The 21,632-nt window shown below is 36.3% G+C and overlaps 1 protein-coding gene and 1 long non-coding RNA gene across 2 annotated transcripts in view; one reads left to right on the top strand and one right to left on the bottom strand.

Moving 5' to 3' along the window:
- LOC145043162 (6,7,8-trihydroxycoumarin synthase-like) overlaps positions 1-15,712 on the top strand; it is a 33,009-nt gene extending 17,297 nt beyond the window's left edge. The window contains exon 2 of the mRNA XM_078991729.1: positions 14,950-15,712. Within this exon, the coding sequence (XP_078847855.1) occupies positions 14,950-15,558 (609 nt within the window). The 3' untranslated portion in view covers positions 15,559-15,712. The remainder of the gene's footprint in view (positions 1-14,949) is intronic.
- A 3,271-nt stretch (positions 15,713-18,983) lies between these two features.
- LOC145038963 (uncharacterized) lies at positions 18,984-20,779 on the bottom strand. Its single transcript, XR_013679660.1, has 5 exons — positions 20,581-20,779; positions 19,853-20,029; positions 19,472-19,504; positions 19,299-19,386; positions 18,984-19,185 (listed from the first exon to the last, which is right to left on the bottom strand). It is a non-coding gene; the product is annotated as an uncharacterized LOC145038963 (long non-coding RNA).
- Positions 20,780-21,632: the final 853 nt, after the last annotated feature.

The raw sequence follows: 21,632 nt of genomic DNA on the forward strand, positions 1-21,632 counted from the left end.
GCTGCTGTTGTGGTTCACTGGGAAGTAAGGTTGGTGTAGTATGTAAGACTTGGTTTAGGTTGGGAGTATGGTGAGAGATAGATGGAATGAAGTCTGTAGTTGTAGGTGGTGAGGTAGTGGGTTTATCGGTGGAATAGGGAAACTCATGCTTAATAAATTCAACATGACGGGAATGGTAGAGTTTGAAGGTGAGTAGGTCAAAGCATTTGTAGGCCGATTTGGAAGATGAGTATCCTAAGAAAATGCATCTGGTAGATCTCGGGTGAAGTTTTGAGGGTGCATAAGGTCGTAGCCATGGGAAGCATAGGCAACCGAAGGATTTGATTTTTTGATAGCTTGGAGGGGTGTTGTGAAGTTTTTCATATGGAGATTGAAAATCCAGGGAAGAGTTTGGTAGTCGGTTGATTAGGTGAACGGTTGTTTGGAAGGCATGAGACCAGAAGGGAAGAGGTAGTTTAGCATGGTGAAGTAAGGATAGCCCAGTTTCAACAATATTGCGGTGACGCCTTTTGTGACAACCCAAGTTGTCCCGTTACATTTCTCCGTTACCGCTAACGAAATATTCCACTGTTCAAAAGTTCCGTTAATGAGAAGTCTTCAAGTTTAATAAACATTTCAATTGTGTATGTTTATATTCCGTTAATTCGTGATAAAAGGAAATAAAATACATAGCACATATTTCCATTTACTTGGAAAATATTAGTTTATTATTACGACCACTAAATCGGGTGCGACCAAAAGCCTCGTTTAACGGCAGTATCGGGTAGACTTCCACTGTGTCCCAACTCAAAACCCTATATAAGGGTGAGTGGAGTCTATTGGAGACTTTTTACACACTCTCTCTCTAGACCCGTTTTCGCCCCGAAACCGCAACCAAACGCTTCCAAATAGTAAGTCCGCTTACCCTAGCTCATTCTAAACATATTGAATTGAGTTTATAGCCCAAAAATCGGACTTAGAAGCAATGAAAAAGGAGTTTACGGCCTAAGAACCTCCTTAGGCCGTAAACACCCAAAATGAGGCCAAAATGACCCAAACTTGTCCCAAATGGCTTGGAAATAAATAGAAGAATTAGCCTAGGAGTGTTTGCACATTTAAAACAATCATTTTGTGGCATAAAAGAGAGTTTACGGCCCAAGCACATGCTTAGGCTGTAAACACCTCTAAACCTTGTTTAAATGTCTCAAAAACACTCCCAAACCACACTAGGGCTTAACACATAAATTAAGGGCTTATTCCTTTGGGTTTGGATCACTTAAACACATCAAAATGAAGGATGAAAATGAGTTTACGGCCCAAGCACATGCTTAGGCCGTAAACTCCCCAAACATGCTCAAAATGTTGGTTTTTGTCCCCCAAATGGCATCAAACTTCATAAGAAAATTCTAGGAAGGCAATAGGGGCTTAAAACTTCACTAAACTCAAAGGTTGAGAGTTTACGGCCGTAAACTCCCTTGGGAGAGTTCCTAGGCCGTAAACTCTTGTTTAGTACCCTTAGAGGCCTCAAACCCACACATACCTTTTAGGAAAAGTGCTTGGAATTATTCTATGAACAAGCTAGAAGCATCAAACACCCAAGAAATTGACCTTGGGAGTTTACGGCCGTAAAATCCCTTAGGTTGGGCCGTAAACTCCTTGTTTGGTCCATGTTGGTGTTTTAAATCCATTTACACACTTGATATGTGAGTATAGCAAAGTCCCACAACTGATAAGAGACCCTTAGCACCCGTAAACGCTACCCGGGACCCCAAACACTCAACCAAAAGTGTTTTCCACTCCTTTGAGTGTGTATAATTGTTTAATTAGTATATTATATGCTAATTGTATGTGAACATATGTTATCATATGTTAAAATAGGTCTTTGTGTGTGTTCAAGTCCTTGCGTGACCCCGAACGCCCAATTGGCACTTTCGTCGGACCTACTTACACCAGGTGAGTTCATACCCCTGAATGAACCTTTTAAATGCTTTTAAATGTTTTATAGGGGGGGAATACAAGTTAAACATGCCAGTTATCATGTCAATCGCATACGATTGATAACCCGCATGGACAAGATTTTACCACTTTTACACTGTTTTACCAAGTGGGACACTAAAATGACTTTTACCTGTTTCATAACTTTTATTTATACTGATTTATTCAAATTCATCCTAAATTGGTTTATGAAAGATCCTCTAAGGTTTTAAACGTATTTTACAAAGGAATACAATTTGTGATTTTCTCTGTACATAAAGGCTTTTCATTAAAGATTTCCCTTTTTGACGTATACTTTTACTTGTTAAACACTGCTGCTTCACTTATACTTATTTTATACTCTGACTCGGTAATACTTTCACTTATACCTATAGTCGCTTATACTTGATGACGCTTATACTTATTCACGCTCTTACTTAGTGATACGATTTCTCCTTCACTTATACTGGATAACGACTTTACTCCACTTATACTTGATAGACGTTCTTACATCACTTATTGTCGTCTCTGCTTCGTGATACACTTATACTTGGTACGCTTATACTTCATGGTTCGATTATCCCACACTGTACATGTATACTTCACGACTCAGATGTTCCACTGTACTCTTATACTTCATGACTCAGATGTTCCACTGTACTCTTATACTTCACGACTCAGATGTTCCACTGTACACTTATACTTCACGACTCAGATGTTCCACTGTACACTTATACTTCACCGTATGATACACACTCAAGCGTAGTTAGATGTATGTTTATGCTTGTATAGATGTATATAAATAATGATTGAAGGACTTAGGAAGGCTTGTCCGCCCTATTTCCTTTTCTTCGTTGAGATGTGGTCTGGTGGGATCGGATGTCCATCTGAAGGTCATTCGATTTATTAGTTATATATTATGTATACGAGCATAGACATACGAGTTTTCTTCAGTCAATTCAGTTAAGAGTCTCTACCTCTAGTCTACACTTACATTAGAAACCCACTCCTTCTTAGTAACACACTATCCTCTATTTGGGATGCATCTTCGGGACGCGGCCTTCTCTGTCGTCTAGTTGGTAACCAAAGTCTCCTGTAGGGAGAGCGGACATTGTGTGTATAGGACTATACGGGATTGACAACCCCGCACCCTGACTGCTAGCTACAGTTCACGGCCTACCAAGCCAAGGGGTGACAAATGTCACAATATATAGATGCTTGTAGGGCGTCTAGTACTCTAGTCAGTATGGTTACGAGTATCCTGGGTTACCTTATAATTCATGGCTTTAAGGTAACAGTATTTCGTCAGCAATTTACACTGTATGCTGATGTCACCTTTTTCAGAGTCACACTGTTTGACCTTGCTAGACGTGTCTTTCATGTGATACTGTCTGCGGTCTGTAGTCACTGTTTTGACCTTGCGAGATGTACCCTTCATTTGGTATCGTCTGCGGTCTGTCTTCACTGTTTTGACCTTGCGAGATGTACCCTTCATTTGGTATCGTCTGCGGTCTGTCTTCACTGTTTTGACCTTGCGAGATGTACCCTTCATTTGGTATCGTCTGCGGTCTGTCTTCACTGTTTTGACCTTGCGAGATGTACTTTCATTTGGTACCTTCTGGGGTCTGTGTCTCCACTAGTTAGACTGAACCAGGCGTGTCGTATGTTTGATACTTTCCTGGAGTCTATGGTTCTTTGCCTTAGTCAGCAGTCCTCACTGCTGAGGCATATGATATTCCCTGATGTCGTTGCTTTCCTCAATAATCAAATTCAGTATTTTGATAATGATAGCAATTTAGGGAAAACTACTTTTTACTCTACATCACTGACCAGTCTTGGTAGAAGGCTGCTTTTATTAAAGAAAATATAGGATTTTCTGGAAAGGACTCTAGTACACTGAAATCTTTTAAACTACTACTTTCTTAAGTTATTTGAATGAAATTGCACTAAATTCTTATGAACTCACCAGCATTTGTAAAAATGCTGATACTTGCTTTTCAAATAACTTGTATTCTCAGGTTAGCGTTAGACAGGTACATCCCCGGAGCTGTTGATGAAGATAGCTTTGTACCACGTTGTATTTATACTATTACTTGTATTACTTTAAAGTGTTGTAATGTAACCTTGTAAAAACTATTACTATTAATGCAATGTTTTGTTGTACTTTGATTACTATAATGCATGTGTTGTGATACTTGACATGACGTCATCCACCCCAGAACGTTTCCGCCGTTCCGGTTTTGGGGTGTGACAGATTGGTATCAGAACATTGTTTATAGTGAGCTAAGTATATCAATTCGTAAAAGATATACAACCTATAAATGCAATGGGATAAAACACTCTGAACAATAAATTATACTTTAAAATATAACCATATTTTACCAAAGTATAATAACATCCGGAATCTAAGCACTCGAACACAAGTATCACAAGAAGAACAAGAATAAAAGTCTTTGGATGTTGAGCACTACAGACAAATCTGGGCAGTTATGTAATCGTACGCTGGAATAAATGTAACCTGATCAACTACCTTTATTCGAGATGCGATGAACGTGTGCTCAGGAGTGATTGTGGTGTGCAACAGGTCTGAAACTTACCAACTAGGATTTGCTAGAGCCAAACATAAAGTTAAAATACTATAGGAGTATTTTAGAGCGCTAAAAGATTCACACTAATCCCAGAATGACATTCAGAAGATGAGAAAACAAACAAGAATTAAAATACCATAGGGGTATTTAGGATACATAGATAACCTGGCGTGAGAATTAAAAGATCCTCATTGATATACCTACAACTACAGAGGGTATACTTCCAAGGTTATATATAATAAGGATCCCATAGGCTAAAAATGTGTGGTTTCGCTCTATTTCCTTTTCCTCGTTGGGATGTGGTTCTAGAGTAGTATCACATATTCGAAGGCCTATCGGATCTAAGCTATATATGATTTGTATACCCTGTGTAATCGTAGCAGGACTCGATGTGGATCATCCAGCGAAATGTTAATAATCTATTAGGATTCTTTAGACATTTCCATTCTCGCACGAACCCTGTAGAAAACCCTACCCACTTCAGTGCATAACAGAAGAGTTGATTCCGACCCCGAAGAAGTTCATTTAGAAGATTTCCTGTTCGGAAATAAATGAACTGGGTCGAGACTATTGAATGCACCAAGTGCCCGTGTTCTTTGAGGGACAACGGCGAGAAATTCACCTAAACTTCGGAGATTCCCAGTCATCCATCATGAAGTGATGACACCCATAATCGGAGTCAGAAGGAAGGCGGAGTAGAAATTCAATATGTCCATACGAGAAGAGAACCCTAGGAAACTACCCAAAGGAAACCAACGCCGATTCCAGTCAAGGATACGAGGCAGACTGAGGGAGCCAGTACGTGGAACCCCGAGAAGTGTCTTTTTCCTCGTGTTCCTCACGCTAATACACCCATAAAATAATACAATTCAGTGAGTTAGTGATTACACTGCTCACGCTAAATGTTAGGTAAATCGCCTTGTTCCCGTTGCCAGTAATACACTTAGAGCGGATCCCCACACCTCTGTGAGGTTGTTTAGCCATAGGCCCTCATGAGCCTCTCTTTCCGCAGCTTCGTTCCGAACTGTTCTCAAATCTCTCTAGGCCGGAGAGTGAAACCTTTCTCAGTATAAAGGTAACTTAGTAGGAACGACTCGCATCTTATGGCGTTTTTCTGATACTCATACACCCACTTCGATTTCCAGGACTACATCATAGGGATGTAGGTCGACACTCGGACAACCAATACCCGAGGCACGGGAAAAATATTATGCCTAATACGTTCAGGACAGAAATGTCCAGGGTTAACCATCGTCTCTCATTACCTTGTATTCCTTTCCGCGTAGGAAAAACCATGCCACCGAAGAAGCGTAACCAATCCACAAGCAAGAAACCTACTCTCCTATTTGATGAAGCTACGTTCCAAGCTGCAGTTTCAGCAACCGTATCAGCTATCATGGCTCACCTGAATGCTAACAACGCCAATGTTAGCAAGGTGCCCGTTGGAAATTCCAATTCTGATGATGGACAACATCAATCCACACTTCCATACTCAGCCACCCGAGAACCCCAACTGAACCCACTAAAGAGGAAACTCAAGATAGAGGAGGGAAGTACCTCGGCTCAAGGACTTTCCGATGGACAACGAGCTGAGGCAGTCTGTACCACTGTCAAACCCTCCCTCCCGACTCCAAGAAGACCTTATCTAGGAGACCTTCCCCACTGCAGCAGGTGCAGCTACCATCATCATGGTGCCTGCCGAGAACTCTATTGTGCTAGGTGCCACATGAAGGGGCATACTGCTCGTGTATGCAGAACTCCGGTAGAACGTATTGCATCAATCACCAATGCGGCGGCCACACAGGTTTGCCACCTATGTGGCGAGTTTGGACACTTCAAGAAGGATTGCCCAACCGAATGGAAAGACAAAGACACAGAAGGAACCTGACACTACTGCTTAGGGAGAAGCGACAAAGAACTCATTAGATTTTGGTACGACTCTCGATCTCAGATAACTAAGCTAAGAACAATAAAAGACTAATTCAAATGCAAATTCTTTCCAGTAAGGCGAAAGTCGCAGCACTGTTATAAAAATTTAAAATTCATTAGGTAAAACTATAGTGGCTAAACATATACGTTACGGCCATGTATATTTAAGATGGACAGACCTAGAGTGAGCGAATGTCGCCTCATCTCCTGTTCCTCGTTTGGTTGTGGATTTAGGGCAGGGTCACTCAGTCAACAGTCCTCCCCACCTTAAATATACATGACTAGTATATGTGAGGCGATTATAGAAACGCCTTGTGAGAATCCGTTCATGAAAGATACTCTATTCGGAAACACTTAGAACTCTCTATAGTCCCACGTCGAATCTATCAGTCCAAGTATCCGTGGTAGTGATACGTAGGACGAAACCGGAGATGCCTCGAACTGGTGTGCCTGTTCGGCGCATGACTCTATCGATCTTCACTTTATATCATGTTGGAGTGTGCTAACTTCGACGATTCTATTGATCATGGTTTGATCTCGTGAAACCGTGTGTAAATCCTTAAGTGCTGTGTAAAAAGAACTTTCTCCATAGCCATATCGGCAAATAAAGGTTCTTCCGAGCCTGAATCTAACACGAATAAATCAACCTAATACGATCCGTCAATCGTCCCTCTTATCTCAAACCTTTCGAAGTACCCAAGGGAGGGGACCATACACTGTTGACCGACCCCTCGTAGTCAGATGAACACCGAAGTGAAAAACACTACAAGATACTCTAGAAGACGACATCCGACTGAAGCATACTCCGTATAATTTCCCCGAGAGACCCTTCGCACCTCGCACATTAGGTTCGTGAACCTAGAGAATAGAACTCATGAGACTGACCGCTATAATCAGGTATATGCATAAGGGCGGCATATAATTGAGATCAAAAAGATTAAAGGTGTGTGTTTCCTCCCTATTCCCTGTTCCTCGTTGGGTTGTGGGTTTGGGGTGGAGTCGCACAGCTGAACGTCCCGCCGACCTCAACTGTATACTGCTCGCATACACGCGGTATTTGCGGTTAGGCTTAGTATGAGCTCTACCACGGACCTCTTAGCAAAACACCTTCACCATATTCCATAACATAGGAGCCGAAGTCAAGAAAATCACTACGGGTTGAACTCTTAAAAGTTTCGAGTGAGAAGACTCTATACTCACTAGATTTAACCTAGACCGAGAAAACCCAGAATCTCCAGATGAGTAGTTGCAGTATATGCCCGCACTACTCCGGCACTTCGTCTACCTCGTTATAGACAAGTGGTGCCTATCATCCTCTACCCTATTGCATGGAGGAAATCGTCGTCGCCCTGTAGACGATGGAATACATTCTCCGAAGAGGACACTAGAATGCCGAGAACCACAGGATAACCTTCGCAGCCAAGAATACTTGGTAAAGTGCGAACGTAGTTGCGTTAAGCCTCGTGACCCTGATCCCGAAGAGATTATAGACTTGACACCAGCCCTGGTGTTAGTCGAAGGGTTATGCAAGAGCACGCACTTTCCACGCTAGAATAAACCACAGTCTTTGAGATTTATTGGACTGTTAGGTGTTCCACGAATACTATCTCACGCAGAGATAGTAGAACCACCTCCCGAGACAGTCCAACGTTCATCTAGTGAAACCCTAACTCCTCGATCCTCAGGGTTTTCGTATCTCAAGCTTTGTTAGTGCAGGTACATTTTGCACAAGCGCGAGATAGACACTCTATAGCAAACCGATAACCATAGTCACGCAACCCACTCGACGATCTAGAAAGCCTATATCAGCCAGTTGAAAGAAAACATGAAACCGAAGACCACCTGAGCTTCCTAAGGACTAACCTGAAGGACTACACATCCAGTACAAGCGAGAACGTTAGGAACTTCGTAATGGCGATCACGCCAGTGTTGATCTTGCCATAGAAGTACACTATGTTCTTAGTACTGAAAAGCTCTACTCCTTTCCGAGAGCTTAGGACCATCCGAGAATCCTCATGGAGACATGGTCCGACCCTTTTCAGGCCGCTACTACTTTCGGATATACCACAAGGTTCACATTCGATCGACTCACTTCTTAGACTTGATACATGAATTCCCGATAACACTCTTCGTACCTCACTCATCTTGATAGAATCCATCGAGAACCCTAACCTTGTAGATACACCAGTTGGAACCCACTAGCTACACAAGACGAAATCTGCATTCCGTACACGAGGGTCTGTTGAAATGACAAACACGGACCAGAGATCACTTGGAGATGCAAGAACAACCACATAGAAAGTACTCTCTTACCTCTACTTGGCCATTCATACCTACTTCCTTGCCTAGATCTGAATTTCGGGACGAAATTCCCTCTAACGGGGGGATGATGTGACAACCCAAGTTTAACGGCAGTATCGGGTAGACTTCCACTGTGTCCCAACTCAAAACCCTATATAAGGGTGAGTGGAGTCTATTGGAGACTTTTTACACTCTCTCTCTAGACCCGTTTTCGCCCCGAAACCGCAACCAAACGCTTCCAAATAGTAAGTCCGCTTACCCTAGCTCATTCTAAACATATTGAATTGAGTTTATAGCCCAAAAATCGGACTTAGAAGCAATGAAAAAGGAGTTTACGGCCTAAGAACCTCCTTAGGCCGTAAACACCCAAAATGAGGCCAAAATGACCCAAACTTGTCCCAAATGGCTTGGAAATAAATAGAAGAATTAGCCTAGGAGTGTTTGCACATTTAAAACAATCATTTTGTGGCATAAAAGAGAGTTTACGGCCCAAGAACATGCTTAGGCCGTAAACACCTCTAAACCTTGTTTAAATGTCTCAAAAACACTCCCAAACCACACTAGGGCTTAACACATAAATTAAGGGCTTATTCCTTTGGGTTTGGATCACTTAAACACATCAAAATGAAGGATGAAAATGAGTTTACGGCCCAAGCACATGCTTAGGCCGTAAACTCCCCAAACATGCCCAAAATGTTGGTTTTTGTCCCCCAAATGGCATCAAACTTCATAAGAAAATTCTAGGAAGGCAATAGGGGCTTAAAACTTCACTAAACTCAAAGGTTGAGAGTTTACGGCCGTAAACTCCCTTGGGAGAGTTCCTAGGCCGTAAACTCTTGTTTAGTACCCTTAGAGGCCTCAAACCCACACATACCTTTTAGGAAAAGTGCTTGGAATAATTCTATGAACAAGCTAGAAGCATCAAACACCCAAGAAATTGACCTTGGGAGTTTACGGCCGTAAAATCCCTTAGGTTGGGCCGTAAACTCCTTGTTTGGTCCATGTTGGTGTTTTAAATCCATTTACACACTTGATATGTGAGTATAGCAAAGTCCCACAACTGATAAGAGACCCTTAGCACCCGTAAACGCTACCCGGGACCCCAAACACTCAACCAAAAGTGTTTTCCACTCCTTTGAGTGTGTATAATTGTTTAATTAGTATATTATATGCTAATTCTATGTGAACATATGTTATCATATGTTAAAATAGGTCTTTGTGTGTGTTCAAGTCCTTGCGTGACCCCGAACGCCCAATTGGCACTTTCGTCGGACCTACTTACACCAGGTGAGTTCATACCCCTGAATGAACCTTTTAAATGCTTTTAAATGTTTTATAGGGGGGGAATACAAGTTAAACATGCCAGTTATCATGTCAATCGCATACGATTGATAACCCGCATGCACAAGATTTTACCACTTTTACACTGTTTTACCAAGTGGGACACTAAAATGACTTTTACCTGTTTCATAACTTTTATTTATACTGATTTATTCAAATTCATCCTAAATTGGTTTATGAAAGATCCTCTAAGGTTTTAAACGTATTTTACAAAGGAATACAATTTGTGATTTTCTCTGTACATAAAGGCTTTTCATTAAAGATTTCCCTTTTTGACGTATACTTTTACTTGTTAAACACTGCTGCTTCACTTATACTTATTTTATACTCTGACTCGGTAATACTTTCACTTATACCTATAGTCGCTTATACTTGATGACGCTTATACTTATTCACGCTCTTACTTAGTGATACGATTTCTCCTTCACTTATACTGGATAACGACTTTACTCCACTTATACTTGATAGACGTTCTTACATCACTTATTGTCGTCTCTGCTTCGTGATACACTTATACTTGGTACGCTTATACTTCATGGTTCGATTATCCCACACTGTACACGTATACTTCACGACTCAGATGTTCCACTGTACTCTTATACTTCACGACTCAGATGTTCCACTGTATACTTATACTTCACGACTCAGATGTTCCACTGTACACTTATACTTCACCGTATGATACACACTCAAGCGTAGTTAGATGTATGTTTATGCTTGTATAGATGTATATAAATAATGATTGAAGGACTTAGGAAGGCTTGTCCGCCCTATTTCCTTTTCTTCGTTGAGATGTGGTCTGGTGGGATCGGATGTCCATCTGAAGGTCGTTCGATTTATTAGTTATATATTATGTATACGAGCATAGACATACGAGTTTTCTTCAGTCAATTCAGTTAAGAGTCTCTACCTCTAGTCTACACTTACATTAGAAACCCACTCCCTCTTAGTAACACACTATCCTCTATTTGGGATGCATCTTCGGGACGCGGCCTTCTCCGTCGTCTAGTTGGTAACCAGAGTCTCCTGTAGGGAGAGCGGACATTGTGTGTATAGGACTATACGGGATTGACAACCCCGCACCCTGACTGCTAGCTACAGTTCACGGCCTACCAAGCCAAGGGGTGACAAATGTCACAATATATAGATGCTTGTAGGGCGTCTAGTACTCTAGTCAGTATGGTTACGAGTATCCTGGGTTACCTTATAATTCATGGCTTTAAGGTAATGGTATTTCGTCAGCAATTTACACTGTATGCTGATGTCACCTTTTTCAGAGTCACACTGTTTGACCTTGCTAGACGTGTCTTTCATGTGATACTGTTTGCGGTCTGTAGTCACTGTTTTGACCTTGCGAGATGTACCCTTCATTTGGTATCGTCTGCGGTCTGTCTTCACTGTTTTGACCTTGCGAGATGTACCCTTCATTTGGTATCGTCTGCGGTCTGTCTTCACTGTTTTGACCTTGCGAGATGTACCCTTCATTTGGTATCGTCTGCGGTCTGTCTTCACTGTTTTGACCTTGCGAGATGTACTTTCATTTGGTACCTTCTGGGGTCTGTGTCTCCACTAGTTAGACTGAACCAGGCGTGTCGTATGTTTGATACTTTCCTGGAGTCTATGGTTCTTTGCCTTAGTCAGCAGTCCTCACTGCTGAGGCATATGATATTCCCTGATGTCGTTGCTTTCCTCAATAATAAAATTTAGTATTTTGATAATGATAGCAATTTAGGGAAAACTACTTTTTACTCTACATCACTGACCAGTCTTGGTAGAAGGCTGCTTTTATTAAAGAAAATATAGGATTTTCTGGAAAGGACTCTAGTACACTGAAATCTTTTAAACTACTACTTTCTTAATTTATTTGAATGATAGAGAGATCTCAAAAACACGGTTGACGATGGTGAAGGCTATGAGGGCTACAGGAAAAAATAAGGATAGAGAGATCTCAAAAACACGGTTGACGATGGTGAAGGCTATGAGGGCTATAGGAAAAAATACCCTAAAATCAGAGGTAAAAGTTGCAACTGAACAAAAAATCTCAAAACCAATTCTGACCGAGTCTAGCTCTGACTGTAAGATCTGACTGAGTCAGAAGATGACTGAGTCAGAATTCTGACCGAGTCTAGCTCTGACTGTAACTTGGATGTTTGATTATGTATCTGACTGACTATGCTGAATGATGAAAATGACCATACTACCCTTTTGTTCTATTACAACAATGTACTTTAAAAAAATCTAAATAATTACAACAATTTAACACATCAAACTTTAACATCTAAAGATTTGACTAAACATTTTTACAATTATTTGACATACCCATTGCTATATATTGTTTATATTGGTAAAAAAAAAAAAAGCAAAGTACCTTGTTATTTTCTATGCCCTTTACTAAACAAAAGTTTTTAAACAAATATTTAAACTCAATATCCCTAAATTGAAACATAAATTACATCTCTAACTATAATAAATTATAAGAATACAACATTTCATTTCATTACATCTTGAACAATCTGTGGTTGCCACACCTTCAAGTCATCAATAACAACTTTTGATCTTATCATTTTCTTCAGCCAATGCAAGTTGAATCTCAATGCTACAATCAACATTTCCCCCTCTCTTCTTACATGAAGTCATTCTAATTGCAAAATCTTGAATGTTTAAATACACAAAGTTTTTTTTCCAAAATGCATTCCAATGCTACCCTTTTGGATATCTAGCACCAAAAGCAAGGATTGATGTACATGAAAGCAAGGATTGATGTACATGAAACCATTTCACCATTGGCAACATTTATGTCATATTTTCCTTTTAACACCATTTTCACATCATTACCCCCAACATTTTCCATCCTTGAACACTCCTACATAGGAGATGTCCGAGCAAGAATCCAACATAAAATGTGACAAATTAAATACTCAATCTAAGAACAAAAGCAGACATCAAATTTAAGGTCTTAAGTGACAACTGAATTGATCAAATTTTAGGTCTGATTTCGAGAAGTACCAACATATTGATATACATAAATCCAACTTTTCAAAAAAAAAAAAGAACAAAGAAATTAAAAGATCATCCGATTTCTGAAAACAAATCCAAGAAATACATGTACCTGAAGTGTGGTTGAAGGCGTTGGCTTAGGAGCGGCGGAGGTCGACGGTTGTGCTTGAGGCGCCGGCCGCAGCGAATGTGGAGATGGTGTCGCAAAAGACGTGGAGGACCGAAGGTGGTGTTGCAGTTGAAATTGATACAATCGACACATTTGATTTTGTGATACAATCGGCACATTTGATTTTGTGAAATCGACACAATTGAAATTGATAGAATCAGAAAAAAATCGACAATCAATGGATTGCAATTGAAAAGAAATTGATGGAGGTGGTGCAGAGAACGTCCAGAGAAAGGCGTGAGAAACAGTGTGGGCAAGGAGAAGGAGAAGGGCAAATAAGGGAGAATGAGATTTCGTTTCGAGTCAGCGACATTTTTTTGAATGACCGAGTCAGAAGTATATGGACCGAGTCAGTGGCTTAAATGGTTGTATCAAACAAGCCGACCGGACCGAGTCAGCCAAAATAGTCTGACCGGACCGGGTCACACTCAAATCAAACAGCCCCTAAAAATCTTGACCAATCACAAAATTAGGAAGAATAGAATGACCAAGAAGCATACCTGCTATTTGCCAACGAAGGGGAGTTACCGGAAGAGGTTTGGTCGTCGACAGAAAGAGAGAAACTATGCAAAATGAATGTAGTCGTCGACGTCTCTGGTCTTGATGAGACTAAACCCTATGCCTACAACATATCGTCGATATAGGGTACCAAAGACTATGTCGTTTTGTTTAACTGCTGAAAAATAAAATAAAAATAGAGGGTTATACCGACAACAAGTCGTCAGCTTAGCCTTTTTACGCGGATCGCCAGCGTGGCAAGGCGACGACATGTCGTCGGGATAGATCTCCCAAAATGGTATCGTTTCTTCTTTCTGTACCTGGGAATAAAAATAAATGTAAATTATGTTTATTGTGACATATATCGACAACATGTCGTTGACATAGAATTTCAAAAGACCACGTAAAAGTTTTCGTTTCCCACCGACTCTGTGCCGACAACATGTCATCTGCATAACGTTTCCGATAAAACTAAATTGGTGGCAGTTGCCAAAAGCTCTGCCGACAACATGTCATCGGTGTAGCCTTTGCTTGTAGGGACGACATCTGTCGTCGGGATAGGTTCCGTCCCATAGAGAGTTATTGTTGTAGTGTATATTGATGAACTAAATTCAATGAAGTAATTTAATTTATCGTGTGTGTCTATATATATATATATATATATATATATATATATATATATATATATATATATATATATATATATATATATATATATATATATATATATATATATATATATATATATATATATATATATATATATCATTTTTGTGGTAATTTAAAACTTAATTTATAACTGATAAACAATTATCTAAAAGTATATGACAACCGGCCCCAAGAGCGAGTGAGTGGTATGGATTCTGTAATATGTTTTCTAATATATTTTATAGAGGATATGTAAATTATTGCATGTGATAGTAGAAGGGGTAGAGTGGATCTACTTAATAGTAGAAGGATAACCATAATTCCAACAACCACCACTCACATGGCAATAATGAAACGTAGTCTACTACATCAATATGATTCAATTTTTCATGTATATTTAAACTTGTTATGCCTTTGCGTTTAACTAAGGTATTGTTTAGGATCTTTCTTTATAGCGGATTAACCTTTCACTCTCTGCTTTCTTTGTTCTAACACCTGATATTGTTGTTGTTGTTCTCGTATTAGGATATCTTGGCAGCTGGAACAGATACTAGTGCCGCTACAGTGATTTGGGCAATGGCGTTATTAGTTAACAACCCCAATGCAATGAAGAGAACGCAAGAAGAAGTGAGAAATGTAGTTGGAAAGAAAAGTAGAGTTGATGAGGATGATCTTTCAAAGCTCACATATTTGAAGGCAGTTGTAAAAGAGACCTTGAGGTTATATCCTCCGGCTCCTCTTTTAGTACCTCGAGAAAATCAGAAAGATGTCATTTTACATGGCTACAAAATCAAGAAAAAAACCGTAGTTTATGTGAATGCATTTGCCATTGGAAGGGACCCAGACGCTTGGGAGAACCCAGAGGAGTTCTTACCAGAAAGGTTTTTGGGTAGTGATATTGATTTTAGAGGGAATAATTTTGAGTTCATTCCATTTGGAGCTGGTCGAAGAATTTGTCCTGGAATCTCGATGGGTGTTGTCACAGTGGAGTTATTACTTGCGAATCTTGTTTACTTGTTTAATTGGGCATTGCCCAATGGCATGAGGAAGGAAGACTTAGACTTTGAGGCGATGGAAGGAATAACCATGCATAAGCGGAATGATCTTTGCCTTGTAGCTCATATATACATGTGAAATATTCTATTATAAACATGATTTAGTGGTGATTAGTTTGTATCAAATTAACATTTCAAAATATAGTAGGGTTAGATTCGACTTATATAGGTTTCAGCCTTAAGGTGGTTTACCGTTAAAAAAATAAACTTGTAAAATATAATTTGCATCATTAATATTTCGTAGATTATATTTTATTCTAGTTAAATAATGTATGATATGTTACATGTTTAAAACGTTTCAAAATAATATTTAGTACATTATATTTTATTCTAATTAGTTAGTAGCTATAGCTTGTTAATCTTTAGAGTTAGATCAATTGATTGAATGTGAATTTTTTTTTTTTTTTTTTTTTTCATTTTCATCATGTGTTGTTTCCTAAACCAGTGAAATAAAAATGAAATATTTATATTTGTGTTTTCTTCCTCTAAGTTTAATTATTTATTTATTTTTATGTTTTTATCATGATTTTTTTAATAACCAAAATGAAAGATATAAAAATAAATTTTTTAATTTCTTTTTTCTATTTTATAAAAAAATAGACTAATCCAGGATATAACTACTTTAGTGGCGATATTTTTGTTTTTTATTCATTCATTTACAAAATAAATAAACAAATAAATAAAAACAAAAAAATGAACTTTTATATCTTTCATTTTGGTTATTAAAAAAATCATAATACGATACAAACATAAAAGTAAAAACACAAGACAGAAAAAAAAAAAACACAAATATAAATATTACATCTTTATTTCACTGGATTAAGAAACAGCAAATGATGAAATGAAAAAAAAAATTCACTTTCTCAATTGATCTAACTCTAAAATCCATGTAACATATCATACATTATTCAGCTAGAATAAAGCATAATGTACGAAATATTAATGATGAAAAATATATTTTACAAGTTTATTTTTTTAACGAAAAGCCACCCTAAGGCTGAAAGTCGATATACATCGAATCTAACCCTACCATATTTTAAAATGTTAATTTGATACACAGTGATCACCACTAAATCATGTTTATAATATAACTAGGTTATAACCCGTGGAAACCACAGTTAATATGTTTATAATTATTATATATAAAAAATATATATTAAATGTCAACAAAAAGTTGTAACGTAATTTGGATTGACTTATGTGTTGTAGACCTAAGAAATGTCTTTAAGGATAGCGGAAAGAAGCTTGTAAGATTCCAATCACATCTTTTCCTAGTTATACCCTTTGATATATTGTATTTGCAAATTAAAGATAATTCTATACTTCAAAAATATCATAATGCATAAAAAGGTAATCTGATTTTGGATAATACATTGTAGCATAAGAATATTAACCGGTTACAATATGTTTTTGGATTTATTTAATAAAAAGAGAAAAAATTTATTTTTCCAGAAAATAAGACATTTTTAAATTTTCAGTAAAATAACAAATAAATATTTTATTGTATATGCAAATGGACTTAAAATAGTCATGTCCTTGTTAAAAATGTATTTAGATTAATTTAAAGTTTCATTTCCTCCAATTACAACGATGTTTTTTTTTTTTTGAAAAAATGTCTTAATACTCTAAAATAGCAATGTACTTTCAAAGTACATTGCTATGATTCACAAAATCATGGTTGTTTGGTCATTTTTCAAAGAAAAAAAACAAAAAGAAGACAAAAGCATGGGAATTTGGTATTCACTGCAAGAATAACATATTAACACACAAGTTTTTACGGGTCCAAAAGCAAAGAAATGGTGAACTAAATAACAAAATCATAAACATATCCCTTTTCTGAACCTTTTTAATTATTAGATGTTTCTGGATGGATTAAAAAGTGTCTATCCATAGAATGCTAGAAGCTAGTTTTCAAAAACATCCATAGCCTCTTTTTAGTTCAATTGTAAAGGGTGAGGTGTTTGAGAAGTAGTGACCAAGAGAGTGTCCAATTTTATCATCCAACAACTTTGCAAAGTTCTATTTACTTTATGATATCTTTTTGTTTTTATTTGGTAGCTCAGTCGTGACATTTGGTTCACACTTTGTAGATGCGATTTATAATCATTTGAATGCAAGTCATTATTTATATTTCCATGGTTCCAACAAATGATTAATAGAATTCAAAACAAAGTCTAAAGAAGATAGGATTTAATAGAAAGCCTCTCGCTGTTTTTTTGTAAGTCATTCATTTTCTATTTTAGCATCAAGTAAAAAAAACACATTATACTTAAAATTTTAATTATGTCCCCATTAAGCAATAAAGAAACAACAAAAATATCATTTTAATTAACTATATCCCCTTTAACTAATAAAGAAACAACAAAATATCATTTTTTTTTTCTAATAACAGATATATGCCATTTTTTGCTTCTTTTTTTTTTTTTTTTTTGTTTTTTTTTGTTTTTGTTTGTTTTTGGTTTTGGTTTTGGTTTTTTTTTTCAGATTATTTATTTACCTGCTATTTTCATATTTTTACCCAAAAGATAGAAAATTGACAATTTGTACAATGCTATTTTCAACACGACTGTTAATGATAGAAAAATATTCGTAGTTGACCGTTTAAAGTGAAAAATACAAAATTGGTACACACATCACAAAATATAAATAACTGTCCATGTTAAACTTAAAACTACATAAAATACATTGTATGATTTGTTCTTGTTAAACTTAAAACTACAAAATTGGTACACACATCACATAATATACATAATTGGTCCCTATTAAACTCAAAACTACATAAATTGTCCTTGTATGATCGGTACCTTTTGTTTTATTAGTTTTTCTTTGTGTTTCGAATGTTCTAAATATTGACAGGTTTGCTTCGTCTAAATTATAGCAATGTACATTTGAAGTACATTGCTATTTTATTGGATTTTATAGCGTTAAGAAGCTGTCAAAATAGCAACGTACTTTATAGAAGTGTGTTATTGATCGCCGACTCTTAATGAGAAAAAAAAATCATATTTGATCATTTAAAGTGAAGCAAAAAGAATGTTATTTGTTAAAATGTAGGTCAATTTTATCTTAAACTCATGTGAAAGTACAATGCTATTTACTGAAAAAAAAAAAAATTATACTTTCACATGGCTTGTGAAATTGGAGTTTAAAGAAAAGAAATTGGAACTTGGTAGTAAATTTGATTATACAGGTAAAGAAATTATTGTATCTTCTTTAAATGCTAATTGTTCTTTATACTTTCAAAGTACTATTTTAAACAAAAAAAAAAAAAAAAACGAAACATCAAAGTACTAACCTGTTGTTGCTTGCTGTTTGTCTTTGTGTTATTTACAAGCTTAATGTTGATTTAGAAGCTAGTTTTCAAAAACAACCTAAGAAATGACAAAAAGCCATCTGAGATAAACCTTGAACCTTTAATCTAAGTGCCAAATAGAAAGTAAGTATCACAATCAATTGTTACTTATCTCCCATTGTATTAGTAAGAATACCATAACATCAATGATAGGAACAATAAAAATAACATAAATGTTAGTGGTAATACATAAGAGTATGCTAAAGAACTTCAAAATCTAAAAGATGACTTGATTATAGAATCGTAGAAGTAAAAGAAGATTGTTTTATAAAATATTTTCAAAAAGTGCTTGGACCGCAAGCTTTCTCCTTAAGCCTTTTTTAGAATATCTTAATATGTGCATAATAATTGGACCTGCAACACGTAAGATAATTTTTCAGTAAACAATAATGCACCAATCAGATGTACATATGCACCACATAAGCAAAAGGTTGGTTTATCAACTGAAGTATTAAGATTTAAATGACCTTCATAACCATGATCTTTCTTAATAGCTCGATATGAAATACTTTCAAATGTGGAATGAATCGTTTGGGCTTGAAGTAACCTTAACAACTGCAGTGAATTCAGTTCCTTGTGAATTACTTGAGGAAAATAGTCAAACCTTGTAATGAATGAAATAAGTCGGTAATCAAATTACCATTTTCCTGCATACATGATCACTAACAACCACCTACAAGTAAAATAGAAATCAAGAAATAAAAGTTTATACGTATACAATTGGTATTCAAGTCAAGAAAATATTGTTTGATACATATTTCAAAAAGGAAGTACAAACCAAGATAATTTGTGATCACTTTCTTAATTCTGGATAATACTTAGAGTGAATCAGTTTTATAACTTCATCTATTTCCTTAAGTTTTGGTCCCATTACTATACTGAAACAAAGAATAAAATCAACAATAAAGTTGTATTTAAAGATAGTGATTTTGGTGTAGGATTAAAATAGGTATTGAGATCCATAACTATTAACAATATAGATCTAGATCAAGAAATACATAACAATTAACGGAAAATGTACCTTCTTAAAGTGTCTTGCTTCACAGATTCAGATCCATATCCCTAAATAGATCCACAATTCAGAAACCCATGATGATCATATAGCTCTGTCGGTGATGAAGGAAGTGGTACATGGAGGAGAAGGAAGAGCACGGGAGTAGCAGGTCTGGACATAACAGTTCCATCTTCAATTTCTTCCCTTTTCAGGAGTTGTAAATGCATACAAGCACACACATACACACAACACTATTAGAAATTTTTTATAAAGAGAGATAGAGACCCAATTCTGAAACCATGGTGTAGAATTGGATCCATGAAGAAATCCCTATGAAAATAAAAAAAATAAACAACAGATATGGTTCAAGAAGAGAAGGCAGCGACAATATGTGTTGTTGAGTGTTACGAAGGTAAATAGAAAAAATCAACATATTAGTCACATGTGGTAAAGAGTATATGAAACCTTGAACCCTAAACCATATGATTTTACCTCTCTTTAGAGAAGATCTGTTAATTTATAGAGGAAATCAAACCCATACTTTTTTCTTTCAAAAATCATCATCTATTGTTATTATGAATGAAACCTTAACAGGTATCAATGGATGTAACCGATAATCAAAATATTTATAGAATTTGAGAGAGAGAAAAGATGAGAATGTTTTCAAAATCTGAATTACAATGTCAGATTCATTCAAAGAAAATGAAGGATGAAGAAAGGTTCATAGACTGTAACTTAGGGTAAATGAAGCATACCTGGATTGAGGTTGCAGTGAATGTGAAGGGAAGGGCCAGCCATGGGCAATTGCTTTGCCTCGAATTTTGCAGCAACCGAGATCAAGATGGAGAAAAAGTAGGTTGTATGTATTTTACAACCAAATGAAGTAAGGGATTTTGAAATTAAATTGTAGACTGATTCAAAGGATCGAATTTTGGGGCGAGATTTGGGGCAAGATCTGATTTAAGATTTTGAAAATTAATTATGGATTGATTGAAACACCCGATTGAGAGGAAAATCCATGAGCGGGAAAACATGACGTAGATGTTCTAAAAAAGTGACACGTGGTATGTTTTGTGTTAAAAAAGATGACAAGTGGCAAAGTAAAAGAGTCTTTTATTAGAAGAGAGACTAGGCGAATATGTGTGCATTGTGCGGAATAAAATTATACAGTTAACCTTTTAGTAATCATATGTGGTTAAAATATTTTTTTCATTTATATTAAATAAAAAATTATTATTAGTACATTTAAACATTTAGTTAATATAATATTATAATTAATTTGAATAGTAGATAGTATGATACTTACTAAAATCGAATCATTTAATGGTATCTACTCACACTTTACATGTGTATAAAATTAGTTATATTTATTATCTATTTTAATTAACTAATGTAATGATTTATTTAACTTTAAAGAAAAATTCACGACATTTTAATTTCATCATAATAATAATTTAAATTATCAATCATTGTTTGTGATGTAACATAATTTAATTTATAACTTTATGTTATTTTAAGTGTTATTATTATTATAAATTAGATCTAAAAAACTTAACTGAATTTCAGTTATTATAAAAAAAAAATTTTGAAAATGTATTTAATATTTTCCTTTTAACTCTTGTAAAAAATATACATTGAGTTTTTTAAAAACTTTATTTGATATTTTACTTTAAGTTTTAAATTTTACACTATATTTTTAAGTTTGTTTGATATATTAATTTATGTTATGTATTCAACACTATATTGAAGTTATTGATAATTCAAAAAGTTTTCCATTTATGATAATATTAATAACTAATAACATATT

This window comes from Lactuca saligna, chromosome 4, assembly GCF_052625555.1.
Source record: "Lactuca saligna cultivar CGN05327 chromosome 4, ASM5262555v1, whole genome shotgun sequence".
Taxonomy (NCBI): Eukaryota; Viridiplantae; Streptophyta; class Magnoliopsida; order Asterales; family Asteraceae; genus Lactuca; species Lactuca saligna.